Below are 15,244 nucleotides of genomic sequence, written 5' to 3'. Positions count from 1 at the left end.
ATAAAACTGAATATTAAGTGTTTCTGCTGGACGTGGATCCTGTGGTTCTCAAAGTCTCTCTAGGTCCCAGACCAACTCTCAAAACCTGTGCAGCCAAATTTCACCCCACAGGATCTCCTTGAATATTGGGATGGAGTAAATATGGATGGGAAAGAGTGACCTCTGGTAGTGTGCACAATGCTGCATCTCCAGAATTAATGCATTCTCTCTTTTTGTCTCTCCAGCTTAATCTTTAATGTGGTTGCATCACTATCCAGCTTTCAGATCAACAGCTGTGGTGTCACATCAGATTTACTCTGCTTTCACTATTGACTTCAGTGGCCTTACTCCAGAATTGTACAAGTCTACATGAGCTCAGAAGATGGTCCAGAAAGGAAATGTGGTGCAAGGCTTATGATGTTAGCCTGGGACTTGGAAGACTTGCATTCAACTCCCTGTTCTGCCACAGCTTTCTTGTGTGACAAATAACATAGACACAGGTTTTGAAAAGTATTCAGATATTGAAATCAATGGGTTTTAGGTGTGCAGAGGCTTTTGAAAATCCCGCTAGGAACCTAAATACCTTTAAGAATGTTGACTCTTGAGAAAATTTTAAAAGGACACCAGGCTCCCACCCATGAGAGAAAGTCTATTTATGCCCCTGGAAATGCCTCCATTTTGTCTGCAGCTGACTCAAGAGATACCTCTCCATCCCCAAATGATACCTGAAAGAAACTGGAACAAAGGACAGTAACCACGAGGGGTGTGAGTGATTTCTGGACCCAGACTTGAAGGAGGCTAGTCTGTAAAAGAAGCTTACTGGAACATCTCTGAGGGTAATATTTCATCTGTAATCATTTTCTTATGGTATTAGGCATAGACGTGTGTTTTCTTTTATTTTGCTTGGTAATTCATTTTGTTCTGTCTGTTATTACTTGGAACCAAGTAAATCCTACTATTTGTATTTAATAAATCTTTTTTTTTTACTTGTTAACTAACCCAGAGTATGTATAAATACTTGCGGGGGGCACAAACAGCTTTGTATATCTCTCTATTGGTTTTATAGAGGGCGAACAATTTATGAGTTTACCCTGTATAAGCTTTATAAAGTGTGAAAAGGATTTCTGTGGTGTGTGGGCATCTGAGTGGTGGAGACAGGAACACTTAGAATATCAGGGACCTCAGAAGGTTGTATGGTCCAACCTCCTGCTTAAATCAGGACTTATCCCTGGACACATCTTTACCCCAGTTCCCTAAACAGCCCCCTCAAGGGCTGAGCTTACAACCCTGGGTTTAGTAGGCCAATGCTCAAACCACTGAGCTATCCCTCCCCCAACACTTTTTGACATGTTTTCAATTAAACCTGCGTTTGGGGGCTATTGTTCAGACCTGGGTCTCTTTTTGCAGCAGGCAAGTGTGTCTGGTTCAAATCAGGCAGGCACTGAAGTCCTTAGCTGCCAGGGGAAACAGGCTCAGGGATAGTCTCAGCACATAGGATGGCAGCCTCCAAGGAGGTTTCTGTGATTCAACCTGTCACAGCTCCATCTTTAAAATTTAAATTATAGCATTTTCCTACTGCACAGAGGCGGTATGAGGTTATCCACTAAAGATTATGAGGTGCTCAGTTACCATGGTATTGGGGCCAGATAAGGTCCTAACATAGATATAAAGCCTTTAAAAGAACTGAGCTGGAGACATTTGCAGACAATCAGATTCCTTTATTCAAAGGAACCTTCTTCTCCGCACCATTCTCCAGAATGCTCCCTTCACCTCCTTGTTCCTCAGGCTGTAGATGATGGGGTTTAACATGGGAGTGATGACCGTGTAGGACAGAGAGAGAAACTTGTCTGTGTTTGGTGAGTAGGAGGAATTGGGCTTCAGATACATAATGCAAGCAGAGCCATAGAACAGTGTCACCACCACGAGGTGTGAGGAGCAGGTGGAGAAGGACTTCCTCCTGCCCTCCTCCGATGGCATCCTCAGGATGGTGGAGATGATGCAGACATAGGACATGAGAATCAGCATGAAGGGAAAGGTGACAAAGGACATAGCCACCATGAAGATAGCCATTTCATTGCGGGAAGTGTCTCCACATGCCAGCTTCAGCAGTGGAGGGATGTCACAGAAGAAATGATTAATCTCATGGGATCTGCAGAAGGGTAGAGTGAATACCATGCTGGTGTGACCAAAGGACATGAGGAGACCACTGAGCCAGGATCCAGCAGCCAGTCCAGTGGACACCTTCCTGTTCATAACCAAGGGGTAATGCAGAGGCTTGCATATTGCAACATAGCGATCGTAGGCCATGGACGCCAAGAGAAAACACTCTGACCCACCAAGGAAAAAAGAGAAATAGGTTTGCATAGCACAGCCTGTGAAAGAGATGGCTTTATCCCCAGAGAGCAGATTTCCAAGCATCTTGGGGACGTTGACTGATGTGTAGCACATCTCCAGGAAGGACAGGTTCCTGAGGAAGAAGTACATGGGGGTATGAAGGGCTGGGTCAGCCAATGTGAGGGCAATGATTAGAAGGTTTCCAGCCAAGGTAACTATGTAGGTGACCAGAAACACTGAAAAAAATAAATGCTGCAGGCTGGGAATGTCAGAAAAACCGAGGAGAATGAATCCAGTGATTGTCGTGCTGTTTCTTCCCACTGTTTCTTGGCTAGTTTTCATCCTGAAGAAGAAACGGAAACAATAAGTTGTCACAGAATATTTTGCCCCCACTTTGCCATACTCCACTGTCATACAATTTCTCCAGATAATCTGAGTCTTCCTGTGAATTTTAGGAAGCTAAGAATGTTGCCTTTTTTACAAATTGCTGCAACCTGTGTCTCTAATTCACTAATCCTCAGAGCACCCTGTGCAACATTTCTTGGAACCTGAATGAATATCTAATAAAGTTTGAATTTCTGGTTACTCTGTGCTGGATCTTAGAGGAGTTCAGTGATGGATGTTTTATGTGGCTTTTACCCACTGATCCTTCCCCCGCCCCCCAGTTTTGTGACTAAAATGTGTTATGAGATCCTGCAAATTTTCAAACAAGGTTAATTTGGGAGTGAGTGGGGATGTATCTCATGAATCCCTTAACCAAATGACTCCAGGTTTAGAACACTATTTCTAACCTACTCCGTCCAATTTTCAAGTGGGTCTGCCTATGCATATGGACTTTGGGCACTTTGAAAACTCACCTTTCAAATAGACAGCTCTTTGTAATGTTAACTTTGACGCAGTCCCATAAGGCCAAAACTGTAAAAGGGACCAGTGATTTTGCATGATTGCAAAAAGCTCAAGATATGATGTGTTTGAAATGATTCCTAACACATACTGTCCCAATCTACATGTGAGATCCTACCACCCCCATATTTGAGGTGTCTGAAATTCAAATCCAACTTAAGATCAAAATTTTGCAACTGCCCTCTATCTTCAAATGACTAAAAAAGCAGCAATTCTGTTATGGAAAAAATGTCCTGCTAATATGGACATTCCTATTATTTATACATGTATTTGTTAAGGACCAAAAATATGCTTGGTGCTGTGCACAACTAAATTACCAATATATGACTCACTAGAAGAACAACTCAAAAACAGCAATAATCCAGATGCCTACAGATCTCAGCATGGAATGATCACATTTGCAAACTCCTCATCACAGTGACATGTGCAAAGCGAAGGCAGACTTGTCACCAAATACAGAATTGGGGATCACAAACTAGAAGTGGAAACTGGGAGGCACAAAAAAGGTTAAACACAGAGTAGTGATGAACTTTTTTTGGGGGGGGAGGGCGGGAAATTGGATTGACCCAAAGCAAAACAAAAAAATTCATATTTGTCAGTGGAAAGAAAAAGTCAAAAACATTAATTTCAGGTCAAACAAAACATTTAGTTTCACCCAAAATGAAATATTTCATTTAATTTTTGAGGAGTCTCCTTTACTGTTTTTAAAACACAAAATGGAAGTAAAATTTGAAATTAAAAGTCATTCCAAGTTGAAAAATCAAAACGTTTGAGTGGTTCAGGATTATTTTTTTTGGGTCCAACATTTTTCTGAATTCAACCTGAATTCATGAACTGTTTTGCTTGACCTGAATACACAGTTTTTAGTGGGAAGAAGTTCCATCTGAAAAAAATTTCACCCAGCTCTGGCAGTGATTATGCAGCCAATGTGACAGAGGAAAGATTGTGATGGAGAGAAACCTTCATCTCCAGTGTACCAAATATGAGAAAGAGCAAGAGATTCTGCAAACTATCAAGAACTATAAAAGATATCCTATCAAAAGCAAGGTAGAAAAAGTGTTCTCAAACTCTGGGAGAGAGGCAGAGACAATATCATGACACTTACCTAATGAGCCGTTGGTCCGGAGCAGATTATGAGAAAGGGACACAGAGGATCATACTCCAAATCAAAGCTAATATGAAGATTTTTTTTCCCCTTGTGGAAAATTTAGATAAAAAACAAAGACACTTTTATTCCAGAATAAGAGCATCCACACTAGGGGTTAATCAGGAAAAACTATTCCAGAATAACCGTCTCTATACACAACTGTGTAAATCTTTATGGGAGTGGGTGAATGAATAATCCCACTGAAGAAAGGGATAGCAGGGCTTGATTCTTAAATGCTCCTCGAAGGAAGTGGCATTAAACAATTGGAAGAAGAGCATGAACTTAAAATTGGAAAATTTTGCACTTACTGAAATTCGGGAGTGTTTCTATACAGACCTCACCAGCTAGCTGCACCAAGGACCACTTCCTCATGCACATCTGGAACAGAGGGTGGTGATCTCTTCACACACTCCAAAGGATGCATTGCTTCATCAGACAGGATGGCAATTTTTATTATTTATCTGCACTATCCCCTTTGGGAGCTGATCTCCCGACCATTTCATAGTCTGAATTACTCCATGACGATGATAATGATTTGTAGTGCAGTAGCACCTAAGAGCTCCAATCATGGAGCAAGCCCCCATTGTGCTAGACACTGTATAAACACATAACAAAAAGACAGTCACTTCTCCAAAGACGTTACAACCTAAGTAATGTGTTATTATAAGATTGTTCTGCCCTGATACAGTATGCAGGGGAACTCTCACAACAGAGCATGTGTATAGTAATATATATTAATAATTCAATTTTTTTTTAATCATTAACTATTACTGATTGCCACAAGACAAATGAGATCAGAACTCAGTTAGTTTTATGGGAAGTGCTAGCAATGAAATAACAACAGAACCCAAACCCCACTGCTGGTCAGTTTGGAGAATTGAAGATAAGTTTGTTTGACTTTTCATGGGCCTTATTTAACAAGCTGTAGAACAGTAAATTGACTCGCTTCCTCATGATTTACATGAGTATGAATATTGAAAGGCCCCAAGATTAGTGTCCCATTCTTCTAGACACTTTGCAGACATATTGGAAGAGACACTTGCAGTCCTCAAAGGCTTAAAATCTAAACATGCAAGACAGAGAACGGTGGGGCAGGGAGAGGGAAGGTGGAGAAACAGAGGCCCAGAGAGGAGAAATGACTTGTCCCAAGGTCAGCAAGCAGGTGAGTGGTTGAGCCAAGAATAGAACCATATGTTTTACCTGTGAGACACACTGCATCTATCTAGCTTGTGATCAGGAAAACATTGATAGGCAACATGGTCTAGGGGTAGGACACTGGAGTCAAGAAATCTGAGGGCTCGGTTATGTTCAAAGCTCTACCAGTGTATCCCTGCTATGCAACTACATAAGATGGTTTACCTTTACCCTTTCCTATATCTACATCCAGATCTGCCTGAGAGAGGTATGTAATGTTGGCAGCATGGCCAAGATTCTCTCCTTGCTTGCATTCATAGTGTAAATGCAGCTGCATTCTAGCCATAGGAGCATTGGGGTCAGGACAAGGCCACCACAAGAAGCTGGGCTCTTTTTTTTTTTTAAACTCAGTCTGGTATACACTGGGTATTCAGTGTATATAGCATGTGTATGATCCAGATTCCATAACAAAAGATACACTACCCAAGTGTGGGAAATTGCAGATTTAGGCCCTTCACGTTCAGGAAATGATGAAGTTGCACACTCCACTGCTCTCCTGGGCAATGTAGCATAGTGAGCCTGTTGGGAAAAAAATCTCCTAATACATTTATTAAAGTTTACCATGACTCAGTTTCCACACAAATATTCCTTTATTGATCCAAAGGTCACTCGGTGTTGATTACATCCCAAATACAAATACAAGCATATGCCCACCTCTACTGTACCTCCTAGGAATAATTCAGTTATAAGCATTGTCCAAATACCCAAAAGAGGATCAGGCTCGGGAGATACTTTCCCATCATGATGTGCCTCCACAGGGGTAAGAAAAATCTCTGACAAAGAAACCGCTACATACCTTGTCTTTTATACACTAGAATAAACAAGTGATGTCATTGCTGGATCTTGACACTTAGCTAAAGCCAGAAGAGGCAGTTAGAGCTGAACCCTGATTTCTGACCCACTCAAGACAAGATTAATGACGAGGCCTCTTCCTTCAAGGTTTTCTTCTTATCTTATTTTGCCATATTTCTTCCCAGCAACTGGACTAAGGATTTTTTTTAAACAACCTATATAGCATTAACCGAATTAACCATATTATCTTTATTTTGATGACCTCAACCCAACCCTTAAATAAGTTACCGCTGTATTTCAAGGGTCACTACTAGTTTAACACAAACAACCCTTTTCTTTTCTCATGATCTCAGCTCTTTTTGGTCACATGCTTATTGGGCCTATCGCTCATGCTAACATCCAAACTCAGTTTAAAACCATAGTTGACTCAGGCCTAATGTAGGCCTGTATTCCTGCACAGCCTTAACTCTGCCCGCTTGTGGAATGCAGCATTTGCATGTAATCTTGAGGTAGTAACTGCTTTATATCCAGTTGTGCTCTCTGTGAATGCATCTGTTAATGTGAAAGCATTATAACCCACCTCACAGCAGGGTGCAGATGGGGGTGCTGTGCTACAGGAGTCCCTAGAGTAGAGGTGGGCAAACTATGGCCTGCAGGCCACATCCAACCTGCAGTACCATCCTGTCTGTCCCTTGAGCTCCCAGCCGAGGAGCTGCTCTCCCTCCTCCACAGATATGCTGCCGCACGGGCAGTGATCTGCGCAGTGGGGCTGCACGCTCCTGCAGAGCAGCGCAGCAGCATGTCTGGCTCTGGCTGGTGGCACAGCTGCTAGACATGCTGCTCTGAGTGGCATAGTAAGATGGCCAGGGCCGGGGCGGGGAGGTTCCAGGGGGCAGGGAACAGATTGGATAGGTGTGGAAGTCCCAGGGGGCCTGTCGGGGGTGGTTGGATGAGGCAGAGGTTCTGGCGGGGCAGTCAGGGGACGGGAACGGGGCAGGGGCTTGGAAAGGCGTGAAAGTCCCGGATGGCCTGTCAGGGGGTGGGGGTGTGAATAGGGGTCAGGTCAGTCAGGGGAGAGGCAGTGGGGGGGGTTGGATGGGTCGGGGATTCTGAGGGGGGCAGTCAAGGGATGGGAAGAGGGAGGGGGCAGATAGAGGGCGGGAGCCAAGCTGTTTGGGGAGGCACAGGCTTCCCTACCCAGCCCTCCATACAGTTTTGCAACCCCAGTGTGCCCTCGGGCCAAAAAGTTTACCCACTCCTGCTCTAGAGTCTCCTAGAGCACTGGTTGTACCATGGGCGTGGAGGCAGTTCTTTGGGCTCTCACCCTTTATGGGTTGGCTGGATCATGGGCACATTTTGGTAACACGGAGGATTGCACTGCTAGGGTTGCCAGAAATGCAGATGCAATTACCTTCGACACCATGGCTGTAAATTACGACACAGACTGATAAACTGAATATGCAATCTGGCCCCTAAGGGCCAGTGAGTACAGAGGTATGATGGTGGGTATCCTTCAGCCTTGAATCAGGGATTCTCACTTCAGAAGCATTGTGCACTTCCCTGCAGATTTCCTGGGAAAAAACCATACCTTTTATCCCCAGAGAAAACTGCATGTGGGCAGCTCCTATTGGCTGAAATCCAAAACAGGAACATTAGCACTGGCCTAAGAAGAGTCCATCTGCTTGACTCTGTTTCCTTACAGGGTCTGCTGACTCAGTCTCATTGTTTACACACGCAGTGCAGAACTGCTGTGTTCAGAGACTCAGAAACACCATTAGTTCCTCAACCTTCCGCTGGCCTTGCGTGCAGAACCTGGGACATAAAACTCACACTTAGAGCAGGTCAAAATTTTTCTAGTTTTTTTCTGACAGAAAATTGGGTTTCTGCTTTCCTCCCAAAATTTCAATTGTCAGAAACAAACCAAAAATCAGCAGAAAACTGATTTTTGTTCATTTTTTTCTGAAAAAATTTGATTGCCCCAAATAAAAATATTTGTCAAGTTTGTATTTGTTTTTTAATGTGTAACTCTCTCTTCCCTGGGCACCTGGTGTTCCTGTGGATAATGGAGATCCTGGGATGGTCCTAAAGGTGGTATTGGACAGGTGGGAAGTTTCTATCAACCCATCTGCAGCATCTCTCTACTCATAGGAAGAACGACAGTTGACGGTGCCTCATCCTGGATTTGCATTGTATACCTGTTAGGGTGCCTTGGTAGATACCAGGTACAACTCCAGCCTCAATCAGCAATAGGCCTTGCAGATAAGGGCAAATGATACTTAGTGCTCTACAGAAAGCATTAAACACCCAAGTTGGCATGAGGAACAGCTTTACTTACAAGTAATATAATGAGATACAATGACAATGCAGTAGAAGTACTCACTGCAATTACTGTGACTAGTCAATAGGTGGCATCACAACAGTTCAGCTAATGGTGGCAACATGAAAGTAAACTTAACCACTACTTCCAAAACAGAGGTTTATGTTAAAACTAAGCTTAAACTTACAGAAGAACATTAACCAGTAAAGAATTCTCCAAGGCAGAAGGGTGGTTGCGGGATGAAATGGAAAATGGCAGAGATGCTTAATGACTTCTTTGTTTCGGTCTTCACCGAGAAGTCTGAAGGAACGTCTAGTATAGTGAATGCTTACGGGAAGAGGGTAGGTTTAGAAGAGAAAATAATAAAAGAGCAAGTAAAAAATCACTTAGAAATGTTAGATGCCTGCAAGTCACCAGGGCCTGATGAAATGCATCCTAGAATACTCAAGGAGTTAATAGAAGAGGTATCTAAGCCTCTAGCTATTATCTTTGGGAAATCATGGGAGACGGGGGAGATTCCAGAAGACTGGAAGGGGGCAAATATAGTGCCCATCTATAAAAAGGGAAATAAAAACAACCCAGGAAACTACAGACCAGTTAGTTTAACTTCTGTGCCAGGGAAGATAATGGAGCAGATAATTAAAGAAATCATCTGCAAACACTTGGAAGGTGGTAAGGTGATAGGGAATAGCCAGCATGGATTTGTAAAGAACAAATCGTGTCAAACTAATCTGATAGCGTTCTTTGATAGGATAACGAGCCTTGTGGATAAGGGAGAAGCGGTGGATGTGATATACCTAGACTTTAGTAAGGCATTTGATACGGTCTCGCATGATATTCTTATAGATAAACTAGGAAAGTACAATTTAGATGGGGCTATTATAAGGTGGGTGCATAACTGGCTGGATAACCGTACTCAGAGAGTAGTTGTTAATGGCTCCCAATCCTGCTGGAAAGGTATAACAAGTGGGGTTCGGCAGGCGTCTGTTTTGGGACCAGTTCTGTTCAATATCTTCATCAATGATTTAGATGTTGGCATAGAAAGTACGCTTATTAAGTTTGCGGACGATACCAAACTGGGAGGGATTGCAACTGCTTTGGAGGACAGGGTCAAAATTCAAAATGATCTGGACAAATTGGAGAAATGGTCTGAGATAAACAGGATGAAGTTCAATAAAGATAAATGCAAAGTGCTCCACCTAGGAAGGAACAATCAGTTTCACACATACAGAATGGGAAGAGACTGTCTAGGAAGGAGTATGGCAGAAAGAGATCTAGGGGTCATAGCAGACCACAAGCTTAATATGAGTCAACAGTGTGATACTGTTGCAAAAAAAGCAAACGTGATTCTGGGATGCATTAACAGGTGTGTTGTAAAGAAGACATGAGAAGTCATTCTTCCGCTTTACTCTGCGCTGGTTAGGCCTCAACTGGAGTATTGTGTCCAGTTCTGGGCACCGCATTTCAAGAAAGATGTGGAGAAATTGGAGAGGGTCCAGAGAAGAGCAACAAGAATGATTAAAGGTCTTGAGAATATGACCTATGAAGGAAGGCTGAAGGAATTGGGTTTGTTTAGTTTGGAAAAGAGAAGACTGAGAGGGGACATGATAGCAGTTTTCAGGTATCTAAAAGGGTGTCATCAGGAGGAGGGAGAAAACTTGTTCACCTTAGCCTCCAATGATAGAACAAGAAGCAATGGGCTTAAACTGCAGCAAGGGAGATTTAGGTTGGACATTAGAAAAAAGTTCCTAACTGTCAGGGTAGTTAAACACTGGAATAGATTGCCTAGGGAAGTTGTGGAATCTCCATCTCTAGAGATATTTAAAAGTAGGTTAGATAAATGTCTATTAGGGATGGTCTAGACAGTATTTGGTCCTACCATGAGGGCAGGGGACTGGACTCGATGACCTCTCAAGGTCCCTTCCAGTCTTAGAGTCTATGAGTCTATGAAATCCTCACTGGCATCACCCCACACACTTTCCCTCTGCGGGAGATGGAGGCCAGAGCCCACCAGTCCTGCAGCTTAGCTGACCAAAGGAGGATTAGAGAGACGAAGAAAAGAAGAACCATAGCTGAGCTGTGCAATGGGAAGGGACAGAGTGGGAAGCTCAGTAGAGTATTATCCTTCTGCTGACCACAGTGTGACACTAGAGGGCACTGTGCCATAGGAGGTGGTGTGGATGACAAAACAGGTAGTGTGCTGCTCTCCCAGTGGGTGCTGACCACGATACCCAGTCATGCTGCAGGGACTAGGGTGGGGGCTCCATAGGGGGCTTTCCCCCCTGTCAGTCAGTCAGTGCTAAGCCCAGTGCCCCAGTACAGTGCTAGGGTGTGCTGTGCTGCAGGGACTAGGGTGGGGGCTCCATGGGGGGCGAGGACTCTCCTCTCTGTGCTACAATTGATACCAATTTCCTAGGATTGTCAAGTGGATGATGAATGGCAGGATGCACCATCTTTTGGCTGAAAAATAACAACACCAATGTCCTTTAGCTTGTAATTTCTATGGCTTGGATTTTGAAAGGAGCCTAAGTGAGTTGGACACCTAAATCCCACTGAAATAGGATGGTTGTTGGACACCTAGAGCCCTTAGGGGTCTCTTGAAAATACCACCGTCAGTGTCCCCTTTACTCAAGGTTTCAAGTCTGGCCAAATGCCTGATCTGTCAGCTTCGTCCTCCTTTCCCCCTCTCTCCATCTTTTCATTTGGATTCAGTCATAGAGCCATACTATTTAAAGCCACAGGGGACCACCAGATTATCTGGTCTGGCCTCCCATGTAGCACAGGCCACCAGGACCACCCAGCACTCACACACTAATCCCAACAACCAAAATGAGACCAAAGTATCACAGCCCACAGGAGACTAGACTATGATGTGCCACAGACAGGTGACAGGAGGCAGGGGCGGCTCCAGGCCCCAGCACACCAAACGCGTGCCTGGAGTGGCAAGCTGCGGGGGGTGCTCTGCCAGCGCAGCAAGGGCGGCAGGCAGGCTGCCTTCGGCGGCTTGCCTGCGGAGGGTCTGCTGGTCCCGCAGCTTCAGAGGAACTCCCGCAGGTCCTGCCGTCCTTGAGGCGGCAAAATCCCTAGAGCCACCCCTGACAGGAGGGACTCAGGTGCACCAATGCCCGTGGCCCTCAAAATGACAGGAAAATGATTAAGTGAGCCACAGGATTCTTCTTCTCCTCCAATCCCAGAACAGCTGCTATTCTCCATCCGGAGGCGGCTGCATTTTGGCATGTGGGTGAAGCCAGCCCTGTGCACATGGCCCTTTGAGGCACCACAAGATGAATTAGAGCTGAACATAGCTTACCCTGGGGACCTCCCTCTGAACTTGGGGAAAGTGATGTGAAAGTTACTGGTAGCCCCCCTTAACGACTTACAAGCAGCCAGTAGGGGGAAGCAGAAGCCTCATGTACACAGTAACCTGAACTTTTGAACTATCTTTTCATTTCTGCCTCAAAGCAGAGAAAACTTGCTTCAAACCAGTTTTTACTAACTAGATAACAGAGGTGCGGGGTTTGACACCTACCAATCAAGTGTTAACACGCAAGGGTCTTTGTCTAAAAGTGTATAAAAGGCTTGTGAAGTTTGTAGTAAGGGACAGGGCTCTCCTCTCTTCTGCAGAATAAAGCATCTTTTCCTTATCCCTGTCAGGCTGTTATTGGCTCTCAGCTAGGCAGACCCGATATTTCGGTAACAGTGAGAAAAATTTTGACAAGTTACAGAGTGGAGAAAGGGAAAGAATAAGTGTGTGTGTCTATGTTCAAGATCATAAAGAGGGGCACACAAGAATTCCAAATTTCCAAATATCCAAAAGTTTCAAAAACCAAAACAGAACACCAGCAACACCAGCATAGGTGGAACTCATTGCCACAGAAAGACGTTGAGGCCAAGAATTGACCGAGACTAGCCTCCAGACTATTTGCAGACTATTTGTTCAAAAGGAATTAAGTTGAGGAAGTCAGGTGACATATGCTATGCAGGAGGTCAGACGAGATGATCACAATGGTCCCTTCTGGCCTTGGAATTTGTTAATCAATCAGCAGAGGAATCATGACTCTCCTGCCGCTGATACTGATGGTGTGGGCACAGACAGGGAGAGGAAATTGCTCTTATAAGACACGGTCTTTCCTTCACCTGGTGAGTATCCAGTGTATATAGCATATGTATGATCCAGAGTCTATCACACCAGTGCTGGGCAGCTGGTAGCTCCAAATATCTTGCTTTGGCATTCTGGCAGAGGCCACATTCCCCTTCCCCTTGAGGAGCTGAGCACCTGAGGGTAAAATAGTGTCTGGGGATGGAGATGGGAGTCTGTGGCTTTGCTGTCAGCAGTGAGGTAGGGGGAGTGATGTGTGAGAACATGCAGGAGGTCACCAACAAGAGAAATTAGGTGCATGGTGGATATAGGAGCGGGGAAATCTCAGGAGGGCTCCCCATCCTATTAGGGTCACCAAGCCTCTCCCATGTATGGAATGTTAGCCCGGATGCCAGGATGTGATTCTATGCTGCGTCCTTCTGGGCAAGCATCAGGTTCATGCCTAGAGATGGTCGCAACACAGAATTTCCATTCCACAGGAAAAAAAATTGTTTTCATTCCAATTGGGATGAAAATTCAAAATTTCCTGCATAATGATTATTCAGATAAATTTTGCTCCAGAACCAGGGAATTTGTTTGTTTCATTTTGCTAAGATAGAAATGTGTCATTTTGATAAAGTCAAGACATTATACTATAATGTAAAATATTAAATATATATAATATCCCAATTGCTATTTCAATATAATATAAAAGCCAGAACAAAACACACTGAAATGATAAAATCCAAACAGAACATTATGCTATTATGGCAATGAAAAGTTTCCTTACAGTGGGGAGCAGAACTAGGTCTCCTGTGTTTGAGGCCCATTCTCAATAAAACTGAACAAAAAATGTTCAAGAAAAAAAAATTTCCATTTAAAAAATGCCTTTTCACCAAACCAAAATGTTTTGCAGAAGCATATCAGTTTCAGCGATAATTTCAATGGGAAGGTTGGGAAGGTTTTTCAGGGCCAGGATGGAATTTCTGGTAAGAAAGAGGCAGAGCTATCCCAGAATAGCCAGTAGCCTGTGGTTAGAGCTATCACCTGGGATGTGGGAGACCCCCTTTCAAGTTCTTCCTCTCACTCTGAAAGAGCAGGAACTTGAACGTTGATCTCTCACAGCTCAGGTGAGTGCCCTAAGCACTGTGCTGTCTGGAGTGTGTCTCACTCTCTTTTGAAAGGCTTCTTTTTCATTCCAGTGTGGACTGAAAACAAACATTGAAACTTCCGTTTTTCACAAAATAGAATTCTTGTTTTCTGGCCAGCCCTAGTGATCAATCCAGTGAGCCACATGGTCTCCTACTGTGCTGTCATCCTCTAGTGGCTGGGTTTCATGGAGGATAAGAGCCTGATACTGCTACTCAGATGACACTTCTACTCCTTTACCTCAGTGGTAAAAGGCTGTGCCTTGTGTTGAGGCTTCCAGATTCAGCCTCCGCTGGTGACTTCTAGTGGGAATTGGTATCTAAATACTTTGGGGCCATTGGATGAAGGAGGAAAGAGGAGAGCAGGATAGCGTGATAATTTTTACGGAATCAGGTGGCTGGGTAGCAGGGAATCATGTGGGGGAAGGGAGATGTCTATCTGTTGTGGAAGGGAACTTCTCCCCTTATTTCTGGGAGACGTGCCCCATAAACACCTGCAAAACAAACTCATTATCCTTCAAAGTCCACCTTAAAACTCTCCTTTGCCGTGAATGTGTACAAAAACTTGACAACAACTAGGCTGCTGGGGTGTTGAGACCACTCCCTGTTATTCAGACCAGTATTGTTTGCTTGTACTCCCCTGCTGTCTATCTGTATCCATGTGTTTGTACAGCACCTCACCCAGTGGAGTCTTGATCCATGACTAGGGATCCTATACACTATGGTAATACAAATAAAATAATACTAATAATGGAAATGATTTAGGGATTTCAGTGGAAAAACAAGTAAACGGGACCTCCTAGTGAGATGCTGCGGCATAAAAAGAGGATCTAGTGATACTCACAAGGTAACAAATTTAAAGCTCAGGAAAATATATACTTTTTGAAGCAATGCATGGGGACTCACTGCTGCATATCACTGAGGTCTGGGAGTAACTGTTCAGAAAAGGGATGGATTTTTATTAGGGCTGTCAAACTATTACAAACATTAATTGCGATTAATCACGAGAATAAAAAAAATCACAATTATTTGCAATGTTAAATAATAATAGAATACCAATTTAATGTTAGTACTAGTAATTTAAATAATAATATAAATTAAATAATATTATAATGTGAGCACTGTAGATTGCATTCTGTGTTGTAATTTAAATCAATATATTTGAAAATGTAGAAAAACATCCCAAACCACTTATAATAAATTTAAATAGGTATTCTATTATTGTTTAACAGTGAGATTAAGACTGTGATTAATAGTGATTATTTTTTAATGGAATTAATTTGTTTTGAGTTAATTGTGATTAAATGACAGCTCTAAACATTACCTCTTTTGTCCTGAGCAGCTAGCCAAAA

The 15,244-nt window shown here is 43.5% G+C and overlaps 1 protein-coding gene across 1 annotated transcript; it reads right to left on the bottom strand.

The window, feature by feature from the left end:
- Nucleotides 1-919: 919 nt before the first annotated feature.
- Nucleotides 920-2,888, bottom strand: LOC115641175 (olfactory receptor 10A7-like). The gene has a single exon (XM_030544253.1). The coding sequence runs from the start codon at nt 2,725-2,727 to the stop codon at nt 1,702-1,704; it is 1,026 nt and encodes a 341-aa protein (XP_030400113.1). The 5' UTR covers nt 2,728-2,888; the 3' UTR covers nt 920-1,701.
- Between the last annotated feature and the right edge of the window lie 12,356 nt (nt 2,889-15,244).

Source organism: Gopherus evgoodei, unplaced genomic scaffold (assembly GCF_007399415.2).
Source record: "Gopherus evgoodei ecotype Sinaloan lineage unplaced genomic scaffold, rGopEvg1_v1.p scaffold_33_arrow_ctg1, whole genome shotgun sequence".
NCBI classification, from domain to species: domain Eukaryota; kingdom Metazoa; phylum Chordata; order Testudines; family Testudinidae; genus Gopherus; species Gopherus evgoodei.
The sequence above is the reverse complement of the archived record's forward strand: the minus strand, read 5'-3'. Positions and strand labels throughout refer to the sequence as shown.

Coding starts and splice junctions, on each gene's coding strand:
- LOC115641175 (XM_030544253.1), bottom strand. CDS start 2,727: ATGACAGTGGAGTATGGCAAAGTGGGGGCAAAATATTCTGTGACAACT.